General features: G+C 67.3%; 1 protein-coding gene across 2 annotated transcripts; it reads left to right on the top strand.

Moving 5' to 3' along the window:
• The first annotated feature begins 465 nt into the window (after positions 1 to 465).
• Positions 466 to 13,010, top strand: SORT1 (sortilin 1). 2 transcript variants are annotated; one of them, XM_063356760.1, is made up of 20 exons: positions 466 to 690; positions 2,853 to 2,912; positions 3,196 to 3,269; positions 3,400 to 3,502; positions 3,609 to 3,773; positions 4,069 to 4,142; positions 4,430 to 4,479; positions 4,684 to 4,811; positions 4,913 to 5,057; positions 5,891 to 6,046; positions 6,228 to 6,334; positions 6,648 to 6,750; positions 6,845 to 7,013; positions 7,109 to 7,299; positions 8,949 to 9,138; positions 9,273 to 9,389; positions 9,561 to 9,669; positions 9,944 to 10,050; positions 10,317 to 10,440; positions 12,230 to 13,010. In XM_063356760.1, exons 1-20 carry the CDS (start codon positions 499 to 501, stop codon positions 12,242 to 12,244), a joined length of 2,379 nt encoding a protein of 792 aa, XP_063212830.1. In that variant the 5' UTR covers positions 466 to 498; the 3' UTR covers positions 12,245 to 13,010. The 2 variants fall into 2 exon arrangements, with proteins under 2 accessions (XP_063212830.1, XP_063212829.1); XM_063356759.1 differs by having other exon boundaries at positions 4,681 to 4,811; positions 12,230 to 12,718.
• Positions 13,011 to 16,178: the final 3,168 nt, after the last annotated feature.

Genomic DNA, 16,178 nt, shown 5'->3' with positions numbered 1-16,178 from the left:
AGGCTTCTCCCCTCCATTCCCGGGGGTTCCCCACCTTTCTTGGGGGTCCCCTCCCTCCCCATGGTTCCGAGCCCCGGGGGTCCCCGCACACGTGGGCGGCCGCACCTTGTGAATGGGCCGGGGGTGGGCCTGGCGCGCCCCCAGCTACCTGTCGCTTCGGCCAATCAGAAAATCGCTCCGCTGCTCCGCCAATCAGAGGCTTGTCGCTAGGTAGATTAGAGCCCGGGGTCACCAGAGAGAGGGCGGGCTCGCACCCATCGTGCAAGCGCTCCCGGCGAATCACGGGAAGAGGAGGCCAGTGATTGACACGAGAAGGGGCTAACCGCAAGGCGTGTCGCCGGGGAGGCGTGCCGCGGTTTAGAGCGACATCTCCTTCAGCCAATCCCAGCGGGGGGGCGCGTCGCGGGGGCGGGGCGGTTCGCGGCGGCGGCCAATGGGAGGCGGGGGGCGGGCGGCGGCGGGCCGGTACGCGGGGCGGCGGCGGCGACCGGAGTCGCCATGGGGCCGCGCGGGGCGGCGCGGCTGGCGGCGGGGCTGACGCTGGCGCTGGGGGCGGCGGTGGCGCTGGGGCTGCGACACCGGCACCGGGACCCCCGCGGCGGCGGGATGGCGGCGGCGGTGGCGGCGGGGGGCGAGGCCTGCGGCGGCCTGCGCGGCGTCCCGGCCGCCCTCGGTAACAACACGCACCAGGTGAGTCCGGACGGACGGACGGGCTCCGGGGGAAGCGGGGAGCGGGGGACAGCGGGGAGTCCCCCGGGGGACAGGCGGACGGGCACCCCCCCCCCCGCCTCGCCCCGGCCGGCGCCTTGTGGGACGGACGGACCGACCGAGGGACGGGCGGACAGGTCCCCGCCCCGGGGCCTGGCGGGGCCTGGCGAGGGCAGGTGGCTTCTTGGGGGGCGGGACGGATGGACGGACACCCCTCCTGCATGCCCTGGGACGGAGGGACGGACGGACAGATAGACAGACAGACACCCCCCTTCCATCCCCTGGGATGGACAGGCGGACGGACGGACGGACGGACACCCTCCCCTGGGACAGACGGACAGACATCCCTCTCCATCGCCTGGGGTGGAGGGACGGACAGACAGACAGACAGACAGACGTCCCCCTCCCCACCTTCCCTGGGACAGACAGATGGACGGACAGACAGACGTCCTCCCCTGCATCCCCTGGGACAGGTGGACAGACATCCCCCTCCCCACGTCCTCTGGGACAGACAGACACACGGAGATCTCCCCCGACATCCCTTGGGACAGACAGACAGACACCCCCCCCCCCCCATATCCCCTGGAATGGACAGACAGACAGACATCCCTCCTATATCCCCTGGGACAGACAGACAGGCGGACAGACAACCCCCACATCCCCTGGGATGGACAGACAGACAGACGTACCCCTTACACCCCCTGGGAAGGATGGACAGACACCCCCCTACACTCTCTGGGATGGACAGACAGACAGACCCCCCCCACACACACCCCCTGGGATGGACAGACAGCCCCTCTGCATCTCCTGGGATGGACAGACAGACGGACAGGCACTCCCCTACACTCCCTGGGACAGACAGACACCCCCCTCCGCACCCCCTGGGACAGATGGATGGACAGACAGACACCCCCCTACACCCCGTGGGACAGACAGATGCCCCCCTACACCCCCCGGGGTGGACAGACAGACAGACACCCCCCTACACCCCTTGGGATGGAGGGACGGACACCCCCCCCCGGCTCCCCCTGTGCCGGCTGGGGCAGGACCTGGGGGGGCCGGACGGGACAGAGGGACAGACAGAGGGACAGACCGGGCGCTGCCCTGCGGGTGCCAGCAGAGGCACCTGCTGCAGCGGGACGGGCGCCTGCGCAGGGACAGATGGACGGACACCGCCTGCCAGCGGGCGGGAGACAGAGCCCCCCCTGCCCCCGGTAACCCCCCCCGGTGGGGAGCAGCCCCCGCCCCAGACCCCCATGGACAGACTGGGGGAGAGGACGGACGGACGGACGGACAGACAGGGGGATCCTGACCTCGTCCCCGCGGGTTGATCATTAACCCAGGCAGGGCCGGGGCGGGGGGGGGGGGGGACGGATCCGGGCCGGGATCCGTTGGCTCTCGGCCACCGGCTGCGCCCGGCCGGTTGCCGCTGGGTGGCGGTGGCTTTGCCAGCCCAGTTTGACCAGTCCCTTGACTGGTCCCGCACCAGTTTAACCTTTCTTCCCCCTTATTTCCACCCCCCCCCCGCCGCCTCTGTAAGGGGATGCCTCCCGCAGGGTGGGACACGGGGACGGGGTGGCACCGCGGGGTCCCCTCCCTGTCACCTCTCCCCGGCGCTCCGGGGGTGTCGGGGACACCGCGGCCCTGACCTTGTCCCCGCCGCAGGGCTCCCCTTCTCCCTGCCTGCCTCGGGCTGCCGGCGTCCCTGTCCCCCGCAGGTGTCCCCAGGTGTCCCGTGGGTGTCCCCAGCCAACCCCCACCCCGCTCCCATCCGCCTGCTCCAGTCCAAACCAGTGTCCCCCAGTGCCACCGCGGGGGTCTCTGGCTTGCAGGCAGCTGCCCGGCAGCCTGAGTGGGGTGGGGTGGGGGGTCCCAAGGGTGGTGGGGGGGGTGGGGGCTCAGGGAGGGGGTGAGTGGCACAGAGGGGACCCCCCCGCCCCCCATGCTGTGGGGACGGGATAGTGTCACCTGCCTGGGTGGCAGGGGAGGGTGCCGGGACCTCAGTGTCCCCTGGGAGGGGGTGGCCACAGGGCTCATTGCAGCCCTGTCCTGGTGGGGGGGTGGGGGGGGGCGTGTCCGGTGCTTGTGTCATGTGTGTCCCCCCCCCGGGTGACAGTGTGCTTTTGCCATCTCTTGCCTCGCAGTGCGTCTTCGATGACCTCAGCGGCTCCGTGTCTCTGTCCTGGGTGGGCGACAGCACGGGGGTAAGTGCTGGGAGCGGGGGGGGGCTTCACCCCCCAAAGTTCCCTCTTTGGGGCAGGGGGGGGACAATGGCGTCCCCCTCCTGTGCCCGAGGGGCTGCAGGACTGGTGGGACCCAAAGCAGGGACTGGGATGAAGTGGGGGGGGGGGGATGTCCCAGGGAGGGGACAGCCCTTCTCCCTCGGGGCGGGGGGGGACAACAAGGTGGGGGGGTGGTCCTTGGGGCTCTGGGTGTCACCCTGATTGTCTGTCTGTCCGTCCCCGTGTCGTGTCCCCCCCCGCCCAGGTCATCCTGGTCCTGACGACGTTCCAGGTGCCGCTGGTGATCATGAGCTTTGGCCAGTCCAAGCTCTACCGCAGGTGAGCCCCCCCCGACCCCCCCCCCCCGACCCCTGCACCCCGGGGACCCCGCGGGTGACACAGCGGGGACCTCCGGGAGCAGCCCCCCCCCCCCCCAAACCCCCTCACCGTGCCCGTCCCTCCCTTCCAGCGAGGACTACGGCAAAACCTTCAAGGACATCACCGGCCTCATCAACAACACCTTCATCCGCACCGAGTTCGGCATGGCCATCGGCCCGGAAAACTCGGGAAAGGTAGGACATCGCCCCCCCAGGACCCCCGCCCCCCGCCGTCTCCCGGTGGATTTTTTTCCCGGGGTGGCTGATATTCTGCTCCGTGAATTTCCCCCCCCCTCCCCAGGTTATCCTGACGGGCGACGTCTCCGGCGGCAGCCGCGGCGGCAGGATCTTCCGCTCCTCCGATTTTGCCAAGAATTTTATCCAGACGGATTTACCCTTCCACCCCCTGGTGCAGATCTCCTACCACCCCCAAAAATCCCACTGCCTGCTGGCCCTCAGCACCGAGGTGAGAGCCGGGAGCGGGGGGCGGGCAGGATGAGACACCCCCCCCCCATACCCCCACCCACCCCCCCCCCGCCAAAATGGGGCTGGACGAGGGTGATGCTTCCCTACGGATGAGCCGGATCGTGGACACGAGTCCTGGGCTGGATGGGGGAGGCATCCCACTGGGATGGGGGTGGCGGGGGGCGGGGGGGGAACCGCAGTTGGGGATGGGGGTTTGCAGCCCCCGGAGCTGGGGGGGAGGCTGTTTGTTTTTATGGGGGGGGCGTCGCTTATAACCAACCCCTCGGCTCTTGCAGAACGGGCTCTGGGTCTCCAAGGATTTCGGGGAGACGTGGGAGGAGATCCACAAAGCCGTCTGTCTGGCCAAGTGGTGAGCGTTGTCCGCTTTTTATTTTTGGGGGGGGGGGGGGGGGCAGAGATAATTTGGAGCGGGGGGAGTGGAATAATTTGGTGGCGGGGGGGGGGATGGCAGCGTGAGCGGTCAGGGGGACACCCCCCCACACACACACACAAACCCCCGGGAGCGATGCCACGGCTGCAGGCGGTGGCATCTTGGACCACCGTGTCCCACCTGGTTTTGGCAGGGGGCGGGGGGGGGGGGTTTGTGTCGTCCGTGTGTGTCCCGTCCCCCCCCCTCTTCACTTTTTTCTCCCCCAGGGGTGCGAACGACACCATCTTCTTCACCACCTACCTGAACAACTCCTGCAGTAAGTCCTTCTTCCTCCCCCCTCACCTCCTTCGGGGTGTCACTGTCACTTCGGGGGGGTGGGGGCTCTGCAGGAGCCTCCCCCCCCCCCCACCCGGGGCAGAGCCCCCCACAGACAGCTTGGGAAGAGCCGGAGGCTGGGGGGTGGGGTGGGGGAAATATTAATTAATCCCCCGTTAATCCCCCGTCCCTTCTTCTTAAGAAGCTGATCTGGGGTTACTGGAGCTCAAGAAAACCTCCGACTTCGGCAAAGCCTTCAAGGTCATCGGCACCAAGATTTACTCCTTCGGCCTGGGAGGACGCTTCCTTTTTGCCTCCGTTATGACAGAGAAGGTCCTCGTCGTCCCCCCCCCCCTCGCCTTTTCTGGGCTGGCGGCTTGTCCCCCCGCTTCGGCGTCGAAGACGAAGGCTGACGATGCTTTGGCCTTCCTCAGGGTACCACCCGGCGCATCCACGTCTCCCTCGACCAAGGCGAGACCTGGAACATGGCGCAGCTCCCGTCCGTCGGCCACGAGCAGTTTTACTCCATCCTGGCGGCAAACGACGACCTGGTGTTCATGCACGTGGACGAGCCGGGAGGTGAGCGGCACCGGGTGACAGGGGACGCATCCAAGGGTTGGGGGACAACCGGCACCGTCTCTGCAGCTCCCGGCGCGGGGCTCGGCTGGGCTTTGGAGGAAAAGGGCTTTTGCGTTAAGAAGGACACGGAGCTGTTGGGAGCGGGGCCGGAGGAGGCCCCGGAGCTGCTGGGAGGGCTGGAGCCCCTCTGCTGTGGGGACAGGCTGAGAGAGCCGGGGGGGTTCAGCCTGGAGAAGAGAAGGCTCCGGGGAGACCTTCCAGCCCCTTCCAGTCCCTCAAGGGGCTCCAGGAAAGCTGGGGAGGGACTCTGGAGCAGGGAGGGGAGCCATGGGATGAGGGGGAATGGCTTCAAATGGAAAAAGGGGAGATTTAGATTGGATATGGGGAAGAAATTCTTGGCTGTGGGGGCGGTGAGCCCCTGGCCCAGGTTGCCCAGAGAAGCTGTGGCTGCCCCATCCCTGGAGGGGTTCAAGGCCAGGTTGGACGGGGCTTGGAGCAACCTGGGCTGGTGGGAGGTGTCCCTGCCCAGGGCAGGGGGTGGCACTGGGTGGCCTTTAAGGTCCCTTCCACGCCGAACCCTTCTGTGCTTCTATAATTAAGGCGTTGCTAATTAGCAGGCTGCCGTTTGCAGCGCGCGGGGACCGTCACCGCGCTGGGTCCCCCGTCACCACGCTGGGTCCCTTTTGCGGCGCTGGGGAGTTTCTCCTCTTCCCGAGACACCCCGGCGGGGGGGTGGTTTGCTGGTGCCGATGCCGGTCTGCGGTGGCCCAGTGGGAGCAGCCACCCCCCCGCCGCCACCCCCACCCCCCAGCTCACTGCTGTCCCTCTTGCAGACACGGGTTTTGGCACCATTTACACCTCCGACGACCGCGGCATCGTCTACTCCAAGTCCTTGGAGCGGCACCTCTACACCACCACCGGCGGGGAGACCGACTTCACCAACGTCACCTCCCTGCGCGGCATCTACATCACCAGCGTCCTCTCCGAAGGTGGGCGGCCGCCTCTCCGTGTGTCCCCTTCCCCCACCCCAAAACCGGGGTGACACCTCCCCGGGGTTGGTCGGGGGGACAGGCCGGAGGGGAGCGTGACCTCCCCGTGCCGGCGGGGGGGTGAGGATATGCCGGGCATCCTCCTGACGCCGGCGGCTCTTCCTCCTCTTCCTCCCACCAGACAATTCCATCCAGTCCGTGATCACTTTTGACCGCGGCGGGGAGTGGGTGCCGCTGCGGAAACCCAAAAACACCACCTGCGACTCCACGGCCAGGAGCAAGGAAGAGGTGGGTCCGTCCCCGGGGGTGGGGGGGATCCCGGTGCCGTTCCCCTCGGGGGTATCCTCCGTCCTCCGCCAGGGGGATGCTGGGGGGGGTGAGGAATCCGTCCTGCAGCCCCCGCCGGTGATGCTGAGGGCTGCGGGTCGCACCGTGGGGCCGCACGACAAGCCCTGGGGAGGTTTTTGGTGGGGAGGGGGTGTCCTGGGGGTGGTCCCCAGTAGCCACTGGGAGTTAATGGGCGAATTGTCGTGTGTCCATCCCCCCCCCACCCCGCCGCCCCCGGTGCTGGTCCCCACGGGCTCTCCTCTTGCGCTTGCAGTGCAGCCTCCACATCCACGCCTCCTACAGCATCTCCCAGAAGCTGAACGTCCCCATGGCTCCCCTCTCCGAGCCCAACGCCGTCGGCATCGTCATCGCCCACGGTACCGAACCCCCCGCGGGGCGGTTGGCGGGGACGGGGAGCCTTGGTCTTTGTGTCACCTTCCCCCGCCACCGTCACCCCGTCCTTTCTCCCAGGGAGCGTCGGGGGGGCCATCTCGGTGATGAGCCCCGACGTCTACATCTCGGACGACGGGGGTTACACCTGGGCCCGGATGCTGGAGGGGCCGCACCATTACGCCATCCTGGACTCGGGGGGGCTCATCGTGGCCATCGAGCACACCAGCCAGCCCGTCAACGTCATCGAGTACGCACAGGCTGTCCCCGAGCGAAGGGAGGTGGCGGGGACAGGGGGTGCCGCGGGAGGTGGCTCGTTGACCCGCTTGTCCCCTGGCGCGGCAGGTTCTCGACGGACGAAGGGCAGTGCTGGTACAAGTACGTCTTCTCCAAGGAGCCCATCTTCTTCACCGGGTTGGCCTCGGAGCCGGGGGCTCGTTCCATGAACGTCAGCATCTGGGGCTTCCGCGGCAACTTCCTCTCCCGAAAATGGGTCTCCTACACCATCGACTTCAGCGAGCTGCTCAGCAGGACCTGTGAGAGCTGTTGGGGGACAGCTGGGGACAAACGGGGAGAGGGACAACCTGGGCTGGGGACAAGCAGGACTAGGGACAGCCAGGGCCGGGCTGGGGACGACTGAGGCGGGGGACAGCCAGGACTGGGCCAGGGACAACCAGGGCTTGGGACAACCAAGGCTGAGCTGGGGGACAGCTGGGGCTGGGGACAAGCAGGATGGGACAACCAGGGCTGGGTTGGGCTGGGGGACAACCAGGACTGGGATCAACCGGGGCTGAGCTGGGGAGAACTGGGGCTGGGGACAGCCAGGGCCGGGGACATTTGGGACTGGGCCAGGGACAACCAGGGATTCGGACAACCAGGACTGGTCTGGGGGACAACCAGGGCTGGGGACAATGAGGACTGGGGACAGACAGGGTCAGGGACAAGCAGGGCTGAGGACAGCCAGGACTGGGCTGGGGACAACCAGGGCTGGGGACAGTCAGGATGGGACAACGAGGGCTGGGCTGGGGACAACTGGGGTTGGGGACAGCCAGGACTGGGCTGGGGACAGCTGGGGCTGGGGACAACCAAGGCCAGGGACAGCCGGGAGTGGACCAGGGACAACCAGGGCTTGGGACAACCAGGACTGGTCTGGGGGACAACCGGGGCTGGGGACAATCAGGCTTGGGGACACACAGGGCTGGGGACACCCAGGGCCAGGGACAATCAGGGCCGGGGACAGCTGGGACTGGGCCAGGGACAAGCAGGGCTGGGGACAACCAGGACTGGTCTGGGGGACAACTGAGGCTGGGAACAATCAGGCTTGGGGACAACCGGGGCTGGGGACAGCTGGGGCTGGGCCAGGGACAACTGGGACTGGGGACAACCAGGACTGGGCTGAGGACAACTGAGGCTGGGGACAACCAGGGCCAGGGACAGCCAGGACTGGTCTGGGGGACAACCGGGGCTGGGGACAACGGGGGCTGGGGACAACCAGGACTGGGCTGGGGACAGCCAGGACTAGGGACAGCCAGGACTGGGCTAGGAGGCGACTGGAGCTGGGGACAGCCAGGAGCGGGCTGGGGACAGCTGGGATTGGGCTGGGGACAACCAGGTCTGGGGACAGCCAGGATGGGACAGCCAGGGCTGGGCTGGGGACAACTAGGACTGGGGACAGCCAGGATGGGACAACCGGGGCTGGGGACAGCCAGGGCTGGGCTGGGGACAACTGAGGCTGGGGACAACCAGGGCTGGGGACAGCCAGGGCCGGGCTGGGGACAGCCAGGGCTGGGGACAGCCGGGACTGGGCTGGGGACAACTGAGGCTGGGGACAGCCAGGATGGGACAACCGGGGGACAGCCAGGACTGGGCTGGGGACAACTGAGGCTGGGGACAACTGAGGCTGGGGACAGCCAGGATGGGACAACCGGGGCTGGGGACAGCCGGGACTGGGCTGGGGGACGCTCTTTTCCCCCCGCCCTCGGTGCGGGTGACACTATCGGAGTCTGTCCCTGGGGAGCGTGGCCCCGGGTCCCCACCGTGGGGACGGTGCGCCGGGGTCTCACCGGGTCAGGGGTCCCGTGGCTCGTGCCGGGCTGGTTCCCCACGGCGGTGACATCCCCGGTGTGCGTCGTCCCCCCCCCCCCCGGCCCGGGGACCCCGCGGCGCTGAGCCCCGTCCCTCGCAGGCGAGGACAAGGACTACACCATCTGGCTGGCGCACTCCAGCGATCCCAGCGACCCCAGCGACGGCTGCATACTGGGCTACAAGGAACAATACCGCCGGCTCCGCAAATCCTCCGTCTGCCAGAACGGCCGGGACTACGCCGTGACCAAGCAGCCGTCCGTCTGTCCCTGCACCCTGGAGGATTTCCTCTGGTACCTTCCGTCATCCCGTCTTCCCTCCTCTCCCCACGTCGCGGGATGGGTCTCACCCCTCCCGGGTGGGCTTGAGGTGGTGGTGGTGGTGCTGGTGTGGGAGAGGGGTCGCTCTCATCTCCTTCTTCCCACAGCGATTTTGGGTACTACCGACCGGAGAACCAATCCGTCTGCGTGGAGCAGCCGGAGCTGAAGGGACACGACTTGGAATTCTGCCTCTACGGCCGGCGGGAGCTGCTCAAAACCAGCGGGTAAAGCTCGGCCAACGTCACTGCCGGAGCCGGCGTGGGGCAGGAGGAGCAGGGCGGAAACCCCCAAATCCTTGGGGAATCCTGCCCCGTCGCCTTGGAATTGGAGGGGTGGCGGTCCTTGGGAAGCGGCTGCGGGTGTCACCAAGGCGGCGTCACTTCTCCCATCTCCAGGTACCGGAAAATCCCCGGGGATAAGTGTTCGGGAGGGGAGAGCCCGAGCCGGGAGGAGAAGGACATGAAGAAGAAATGCACCAGCAACTTCCTCAACCCCAGCCAGCTGGTAGGTGACGGTGACACCGGCCAGGAGGTGACGGTGACACTGGCCGGGTGCGGTGACGGCTCCGGGCGTCGGGCCATCTCCTGCCCGTAGCCGCGGAGCCAAGAACTCCGCCATGGGCAGGAATCTCCTGCCTCAATCCGCCCGCCCGGATCCTGGCTGGGTGCTGCGGGGACCTGGTGGCTTTTACTCCCCTCCCTGAGGTGTCGGGGACGCGGTGACACCCCCCCCACTCCCCTACCCCCCCCCCCAAAAACTGGGGGTTCTTCCTCCACAGGCGGCGTCCACCAGCTCCACCCCCATCATCCTGGCCGTGGTGGCCGTGCTGCTCGTCACCGCCGTGGCCGGAGTCCTCCTCGTCAAGAAATACGTCTGCGGGGGCAGGTGAGGGACCCTCCGTCCTTGTCACCGCGGGGCTGGGGTGACCCCATGTCGTGCCCCCCCCCCCCCCCCCCTCCAAGATCCCGGCAATCCCTGGGGAGCACCCCCCACCCGCACCCAGCTCTTTGCAGGATGAGTGTTTTCCCCGCGCCAGGGAGGGGGGACATGCCGGGTGAGTGTCCCCCCCATCCGCAGGGGGGACATGCTGGAGGTACAGGTGACCCCACACGTGTCGTCCCCCCCCCCCCACTTTCCTCTGGCTCCCGCAGGTTCCTGGTCCATCGCTACTCCGTCCTCCGGCAGCACGCGGAGGCCAACGGCGTGGAAGGGATAGACGCGCTGGACCCCGGCACCCCGGCCAGCAAAGGGGGCTACCACGATGACTCCGACGAGGTGAGCGTGGCCGCGTGCGTGTCCCGTGTCCCCCCCCCCCCCAAACCCCTTCCAAAGGACCCCCCCCAGCCTCCAGCGGAGGACTGGATGGAGAGAGGAGGGGAGGGCGGTGAGCGTTGCCTGCTTTGACTTCGGCGAGGCGTGGGACGCTGTCTCCCACAGCATCCTCCTGGGGAAGCTTGGGAAGCGGGGGTCGGATGAACGGAGAGCGGTGGGGGGGGGAGGGGGGGATGGAAAACTGGTGGAAAGCCGGAGCTCCGAGGGGTGTGACGGTGGGGGCACGGCGTTGAGTTGGAGGTCGGTGGCGAGTGGTGGTCCCTGGGGGTCAGTACCGGGTCCAGTCCTGTTCCATATATCCACCGATGACCTGGGAGAGCCCTGGGGGACACCAAGTTGCCCGTGAGCCAGCGATGGCCCCTGGTGGCCAAGAAGGCCAATGGCATCCTGGGTGGGGGGGGCATCAAGAAGAGCGTGGCCAGCAGGTGGAGGGAGGTTCATCCTCCCCCTCGGCTCTGCCCTGGGGAGGCCACAGCTGGAGCACTGGGGCCAGTGCTGGGCTCCCCGGTTCCAGAAGGACGGGGAACTGCCGGAGAATCCCACAATCCCAAGACTGGCCGGGGGAGGGGGGTGGGAAGGGACCTCTGGGGATCACCCCGTCCCACCCCCGGCCAGAGCAGGGTCACCCAGAGCAGGTGGCACAGGAACGCGTCCAGGCGGGGTTGGGATGTCTCCAGAGACGGAGACTCCCCCACCTCTCTGGGCAGCCTGTGCCAGGGCTCTGCCACCCTCAGGGTGAAGAAGTTCCTCCTCATGTTGAGATGGAACTTCCCACGGTCAAGTTTGTGCCCGTTGCCCCTTGTCCTGTCCCCGGGCACCACTGAGAAGAGCCTGGCCCCATCCTCCTGACACCCCCCCTTTCAGTATTTATCAGCGTTGATAAGATCCCCCCTCGGTTGTCTTTTTTCCAGACTGAAAAGACCCAAATCCCTCAGCCTTTCTTCGTAAGGAAGCAATTCTTGGCTGTGGGGGCGGTGAGCCCCTGGCCCAGGTTGCCCAGAGAAGCTGTGGCTGCCCCATCCCTGGAGGGGTTCAAGGCCAGGTTGGACGGGGCTTGGAGCAACCTGGGCTGGTGGGAGGTGTCCCTGCCCAGGGCAGGGGGGTGGGACAAGATGATCTTTAAGGTCCCTCCCAACCTGAACCGTTCCGTGATTCTATGATAAGAGAGATGTTCCAGCCCCCTCGGCATCTCGGTAGCCCTTTGCTGTCCCCTCTCCAGGGCTACCAAGATGCTGAGGGGACTGGAACATCTCTCTGATGAAGAAAGGCTGAGGGATTTGGGTCTTTTCGGTCTGGAAAAAAGACGGCTGAGGGGGGATCTTATCAACGCTGATAAATACTGAAAGGGGGGGTGTCAGGAGGATGGGGCCAGGCTCTTCTCAGTGGTGCCCGGGGACAGGACAAGGGGCAACGGGCACAAACTTGCCCATGGGAAGTTCCATCTCAACATGAGGAGGGGCTTCTTCACCCTGAGGGTGGCAGAGCCCTGGCACAGGCTGCCCAGAGAGGTGGGGGAGTCTCCGTCTCTGGAGACATCCCAAACCCCCCCTGGACGCGTTCCTGTGCCACCTGCTCTGGGTGACCCTGCTCTGGCCGGGGGTGGGACGGGGTGACCCCCAGAGGTCCCTTCCCACCCCCCACCTCAGCCAGTCTGGGATTCTCTGGGTCTCTTGGGGGGCAGCGGTGCCCGGGGGGGGGACGGCGGCGGGTGACGGCTGCGTCTCTTCCCCAGGACCTCCTGGAGTGACGGCGCTGACGCTGGGGACGCTGCCACCTACCCTGCACCGCGCTGGCAGGGACCCCCCCGTGTAGAACAGAGACACCCCCCCCCCGCGCAGGAGAGACCCCCCTTGTGCAGGACGGTCGTCCCCCCCGGCGCTGTCAGAGACCCCCCGACGCAGGCAGGGACCCCCCCGCACCCCCTGCCTGGGAGGGGGGGGTGGGCAGCTTCGTTGCTTGGCGGGGGGGCCACAACCCACGCAGGGGTTTAACCCTTGGTGGGGGGGGCGGGGGGGGGGGGGGAGCTTTTATGGTCTTTTATTTTTCCCTTTTCTGGGCTGTTTTATTTTAAGGCCGACCGAGTAGCAGCTTGGAGGAGCAGCCTCCGACCCCCCCACCCCCTTGTCCCCAGGGTGCTGGGGACGAGCCCTGAGGTGTCACCGCTGCCGGGAGGAGGGGGGGGTGTCTCTGTTGGAGGGGGGGGGGGTCGGGGGGGGGGGGGGGGCAGCAGCCACCTTTGCCCGCGGCTCCCGGCCCCGCTCCTCTTTCTTCTCCAAAGCAATACAAAGCCGGGCGGCCGGCGATGCTGCTGGGGCCCCCCCCCCGCCCCTAAAACCCCCCCAACTTGCAGGGGGGAGGGGGGGTGTCCCCATGGCCGGGGGGGTAGCGGCCCAGCTCTTCCCCCCCCTCCCCATTTTACCCCCCCCCCCCCACCCCGGGCTGGTCTTGGCCGAGGGAAACGCAGCAATAATGAATTAAAGCTTGAAGCTCTTTACCCCGGGGGCTGGGGCGGGGCGGGGGGGCTCAGTCCCGGTTCCCCCCCCCCAACCCCCCCACCCCCCCCCCCCCCTCCCAGCCGGCAGCGGTGCAGGCAGGACGGGGCCGGGGGGGGATGAGAGGAGCATCCCTCCCCCCCCCACGGCGGGTCTGTTCGCTGTGGGCTGGCATTGCCCCCCCCATGCCCCCCCCCCCCGCGCCCCCCCCCGCTTGCACCCTGCCAGGGTTTGGTCCCAGCACTGGTAACAGTCTCCTTACACTGGAAATCCCCCATTTTTTTTGGGGGGGGGGGGGGTTTGCACCCCACGACAGCCCCCCCCCCCCCGCCTCTCAGCTGGGGGTGTGGGGGCTTTATGTGACCCCCCCCCAGGGACAGGGGCGGGGGGTGGAGGGGGGGCTTTGCCTGATAACCGCCCCCCCCCCCCCCACCTCCAGCCCCAATCTGGGTTGTGGGGTGCAGTGGTGGTGGTTGGGGGGGGGGCATTGGGATGGGGGGGCAGCAGGATGGAGGGGGGGTGCAGACGCCACCCCCCACCCCCCCCCACCCCGGCCTTTTGCTCCCCCGCCCCTCACGACCCTATCGCGATAGGGCCGTGCTGTCGTGACATGTGGCTTCTGCTCCGCGCGCGTGTCCCCCGCCCCTGCCCGGGGCCGGGGTGGGGGGGGGCACAGCCCCAGCGCCTGGGGGGGGGGACACACAGGGTCCACCCCGGGGAGCTGGGGCCGGGGGGCGGGGGGGAGGGTCACCAAGCCCCTTTCCCATCACTGACCAGTAGCTCCGGTGAACTGGTGGTGGTGGTGGTGGGGGGGGGGACGGGACGGGATGGGACGGGGGGGGGGCACGACACAGGATGGCTGAAAGGTAGAGAAGGTGCCACCCACCCCCCAGGAGCAGGATCCGGGGAATTCCAGGCTTGTCCTCGGTACCGGAGGTGGGGGGAGGAAGGGCATGGAGCGGGTCACCCCGAGTGCCACCACCCTGCAGGACAACCCGCGGCCACCAAGGTTCGGGGCTGTGTTGGCCAACCTGGGGGCTGTGACATGCCCCCCCCCCGGGGGCAGAGGGATGGGGCGTTATCTTGAGCTTCAGCAAAGCCTTTGATGTGGTTCTCCTGGAGGAACTGGTTGCTCAGGCCTTGGGGGGGGTGGACTCTTCCATGGGTGACAAACTGGTTGGAGGTGGTGAACGGAGGGACATGCAGTTGGTGGCCGGTCAGGAGTGGTGTCCCCAGGGCTCGGGGCTGGTTCTGGTTAATATCTTCATCAAGGAGCTGGCCGAGGGGCCGGAGTTCTCCCTCGAGAACCTTGGCAGATGCCACCACAGAATCACAGGGTCTTCTAGGTTGGCGCGTTGACTTGCTGGAGGGTAGGGTGGCTCCACAGAGGAGTCGGGCCAGGCTGGGCCCATGATTGGAGGTCAACAGTGTGAGGGCCACCAACGTGTGAGGGTCACCACGGTGCGAGGGCCACCAACAATGTGAGGGTCACCATGGTGCGGGGTTCACAAATGGTTTGAGAGTCACCACAGCGTGAGGGTAACCAACAGTGTGAGGGCCACCAATGGTGTGAGAGCCACCATGGTGTGGGATTCACCAATGGTGTGAGGGTAACCAACAATGTGAGGGCCACCAGCGGTGTGAGGGTCACCGTGGTTTCAGGGCCACCAACGGTGCGAGGGCCACCACGGTGTGAGGGTTACCAGCGGTGTGAGGGCCACCAACGGTGTCAGGTTCATGAATGGTTTGAGGGTCACCACGGTGTGAGGGTCACCGTGGTGTGAGGGTGAGGGTCACCAGTGATGTGAGGGTCACCGTGGTGTGAGGGCCACCAGCAGTGTGAGGGCCACCACGGTGTGAGAGTCACCAGCAGTGTGAGGGCCACCAAGAACGTGAGGGTCACCAGCAGTGCGAGGGCCACCAATGGTTTGAGGGTCACCATGGTGTGAGGGTAACCAACAATGTGAGGGCCACCACGGTGTGAGTCACCAGCAGTGTGAGGGTCACCATGGTGCGAGGGCCACCAGCGGTGTGAGGGTCGCCATGGTGTGGGGTTCACCAATGGTTTGAGGGTCACCGTGGTGTGAGGGCCACCAACGGCGTGAGGGTCACCACGGTTTCAGGGCCACCAGCGGTGTAGTGTGAGGGCCACCAAGAACGTGAGGGTCACCACGGTGTGAGGGCCACCAAGGCCAAGGGCCAGGTCCTACACTTGGGTCACACCAATCCCATGAACGCTCCAAGCCGGGGAAAGAGTGGCTGGAGAAGGGATGTGGACGTGGTGGAGCGTGGCCGGAGCTGGGACACAAAGCTGGGGGGGAGACGGGGGGGGGGGTGGGTTCTGGAGAAGGAGGAGAAAGGGCTGGAGAACTTCTGGGGATTGCTGCCCAGGCCCGTGGTGGAGTGCCCCAACCCCCCCCCCCGCCGCCAACCCCCAACCCTGGAGGTACCTAAACCCGTGGAGATGCGCTGAGGTGACACCCCCCCACCCCCCCCCCGTGGGGCCGTGGTGGCTTTGGCCGTGGTGGGGCCAACGCTTGGGTTCCATCATCTGAAATGTCCCCCCCCCCCCAACCCGGTCAACTCCGTCATTTCCGTGCTTCCGCGTGTCCCCATTTTTACCCCCCCCACCCCCATCCCGCCCCCCCCTCCCCTGCCCCCCCCCCCCCAAAACCCGGGGACTCGCTTGGGACAGGGGGGGAGCGGAAACCCCCCCAAAACTAAAAGCCATAGCCCTGTGCCCCACACACCCCCCCCTTCGTGTCCCTGTCCCTGTGTCGTCGTCGTCCCCCCCCCCCCCCCCCCAGCCTGGCTTTGGGGACAGTGAGGTGGGGGGCGGGGGGGGGGCCGTGGGGGGGGGGGGGGCCCAGTGCAGAGTCCTGTAAATAAACCTGGACGTGTCATAACTTTGTACTGGTATTTTTCTGTATATTTGCAATATTTGGGTTCTTCGAAATAAAGGCGAAACGGACCCTGTGTGCCCTCGTCTGTGTCGGGGGGGGCAATGGGGGGGGGTGGGGGGGGTGGGGTGGTCACCCCTCGCAGGGGGCGATGCTGGAGGGGGAGCCCGGGAGGGGGGGGGTGGCGGTAATTAATTAAAAAGGCTATAATTTATTGCGCTTTAAGGCAAGGCGATACAAACGGCACGGCAGACGGACGCGTCACGCGGGGTGGGGGGGGGTCCGGGGG

Source organism: Chroicocephalus ridibundus, chromosome 20, assembly GCF_963924245.1.
Source record: "Chroicocephalus ridibundus chromosome 20, bChrRid1.1, whole genome shotgun sequence".
In the NCBI taxonomy this organism is placed as follows: Eukaryota; Metazoa; Chordata; class Aves; order Charadriiformes; family Laridae; genus Chroicocephalus; species Chroicocephalus ridibundus.
This window is presented reverse-complemented; position numbering and strand designations above follow the sequence as displayed.

Excerpts from the sequence above, each read along its gene's own strand:
- SORT1 (XM_063356759.1), top strand. The coding sequence starts at position 499 with ATGGGGCCGCGCGGGGCGGCGCGGCTGGCGGCGGGGCTGACGCTGGCG. Across the intron at positions 2,913-3,195 it reads GGGTGGGCGACAGCACGGGG|GTCATCCTGGTCCTGACGAC; the intron begins GTAAGTGCTGGG and ends CCCCCCGCCCAG. Across the intron at positions 7,014-7,108 it reads CAGCCCGTCAACGTCATCGA|GTTCTCGACGGACGAAGGGC; the intron begins GTACGCACAGGC and ends CTGGCGCGGCAG.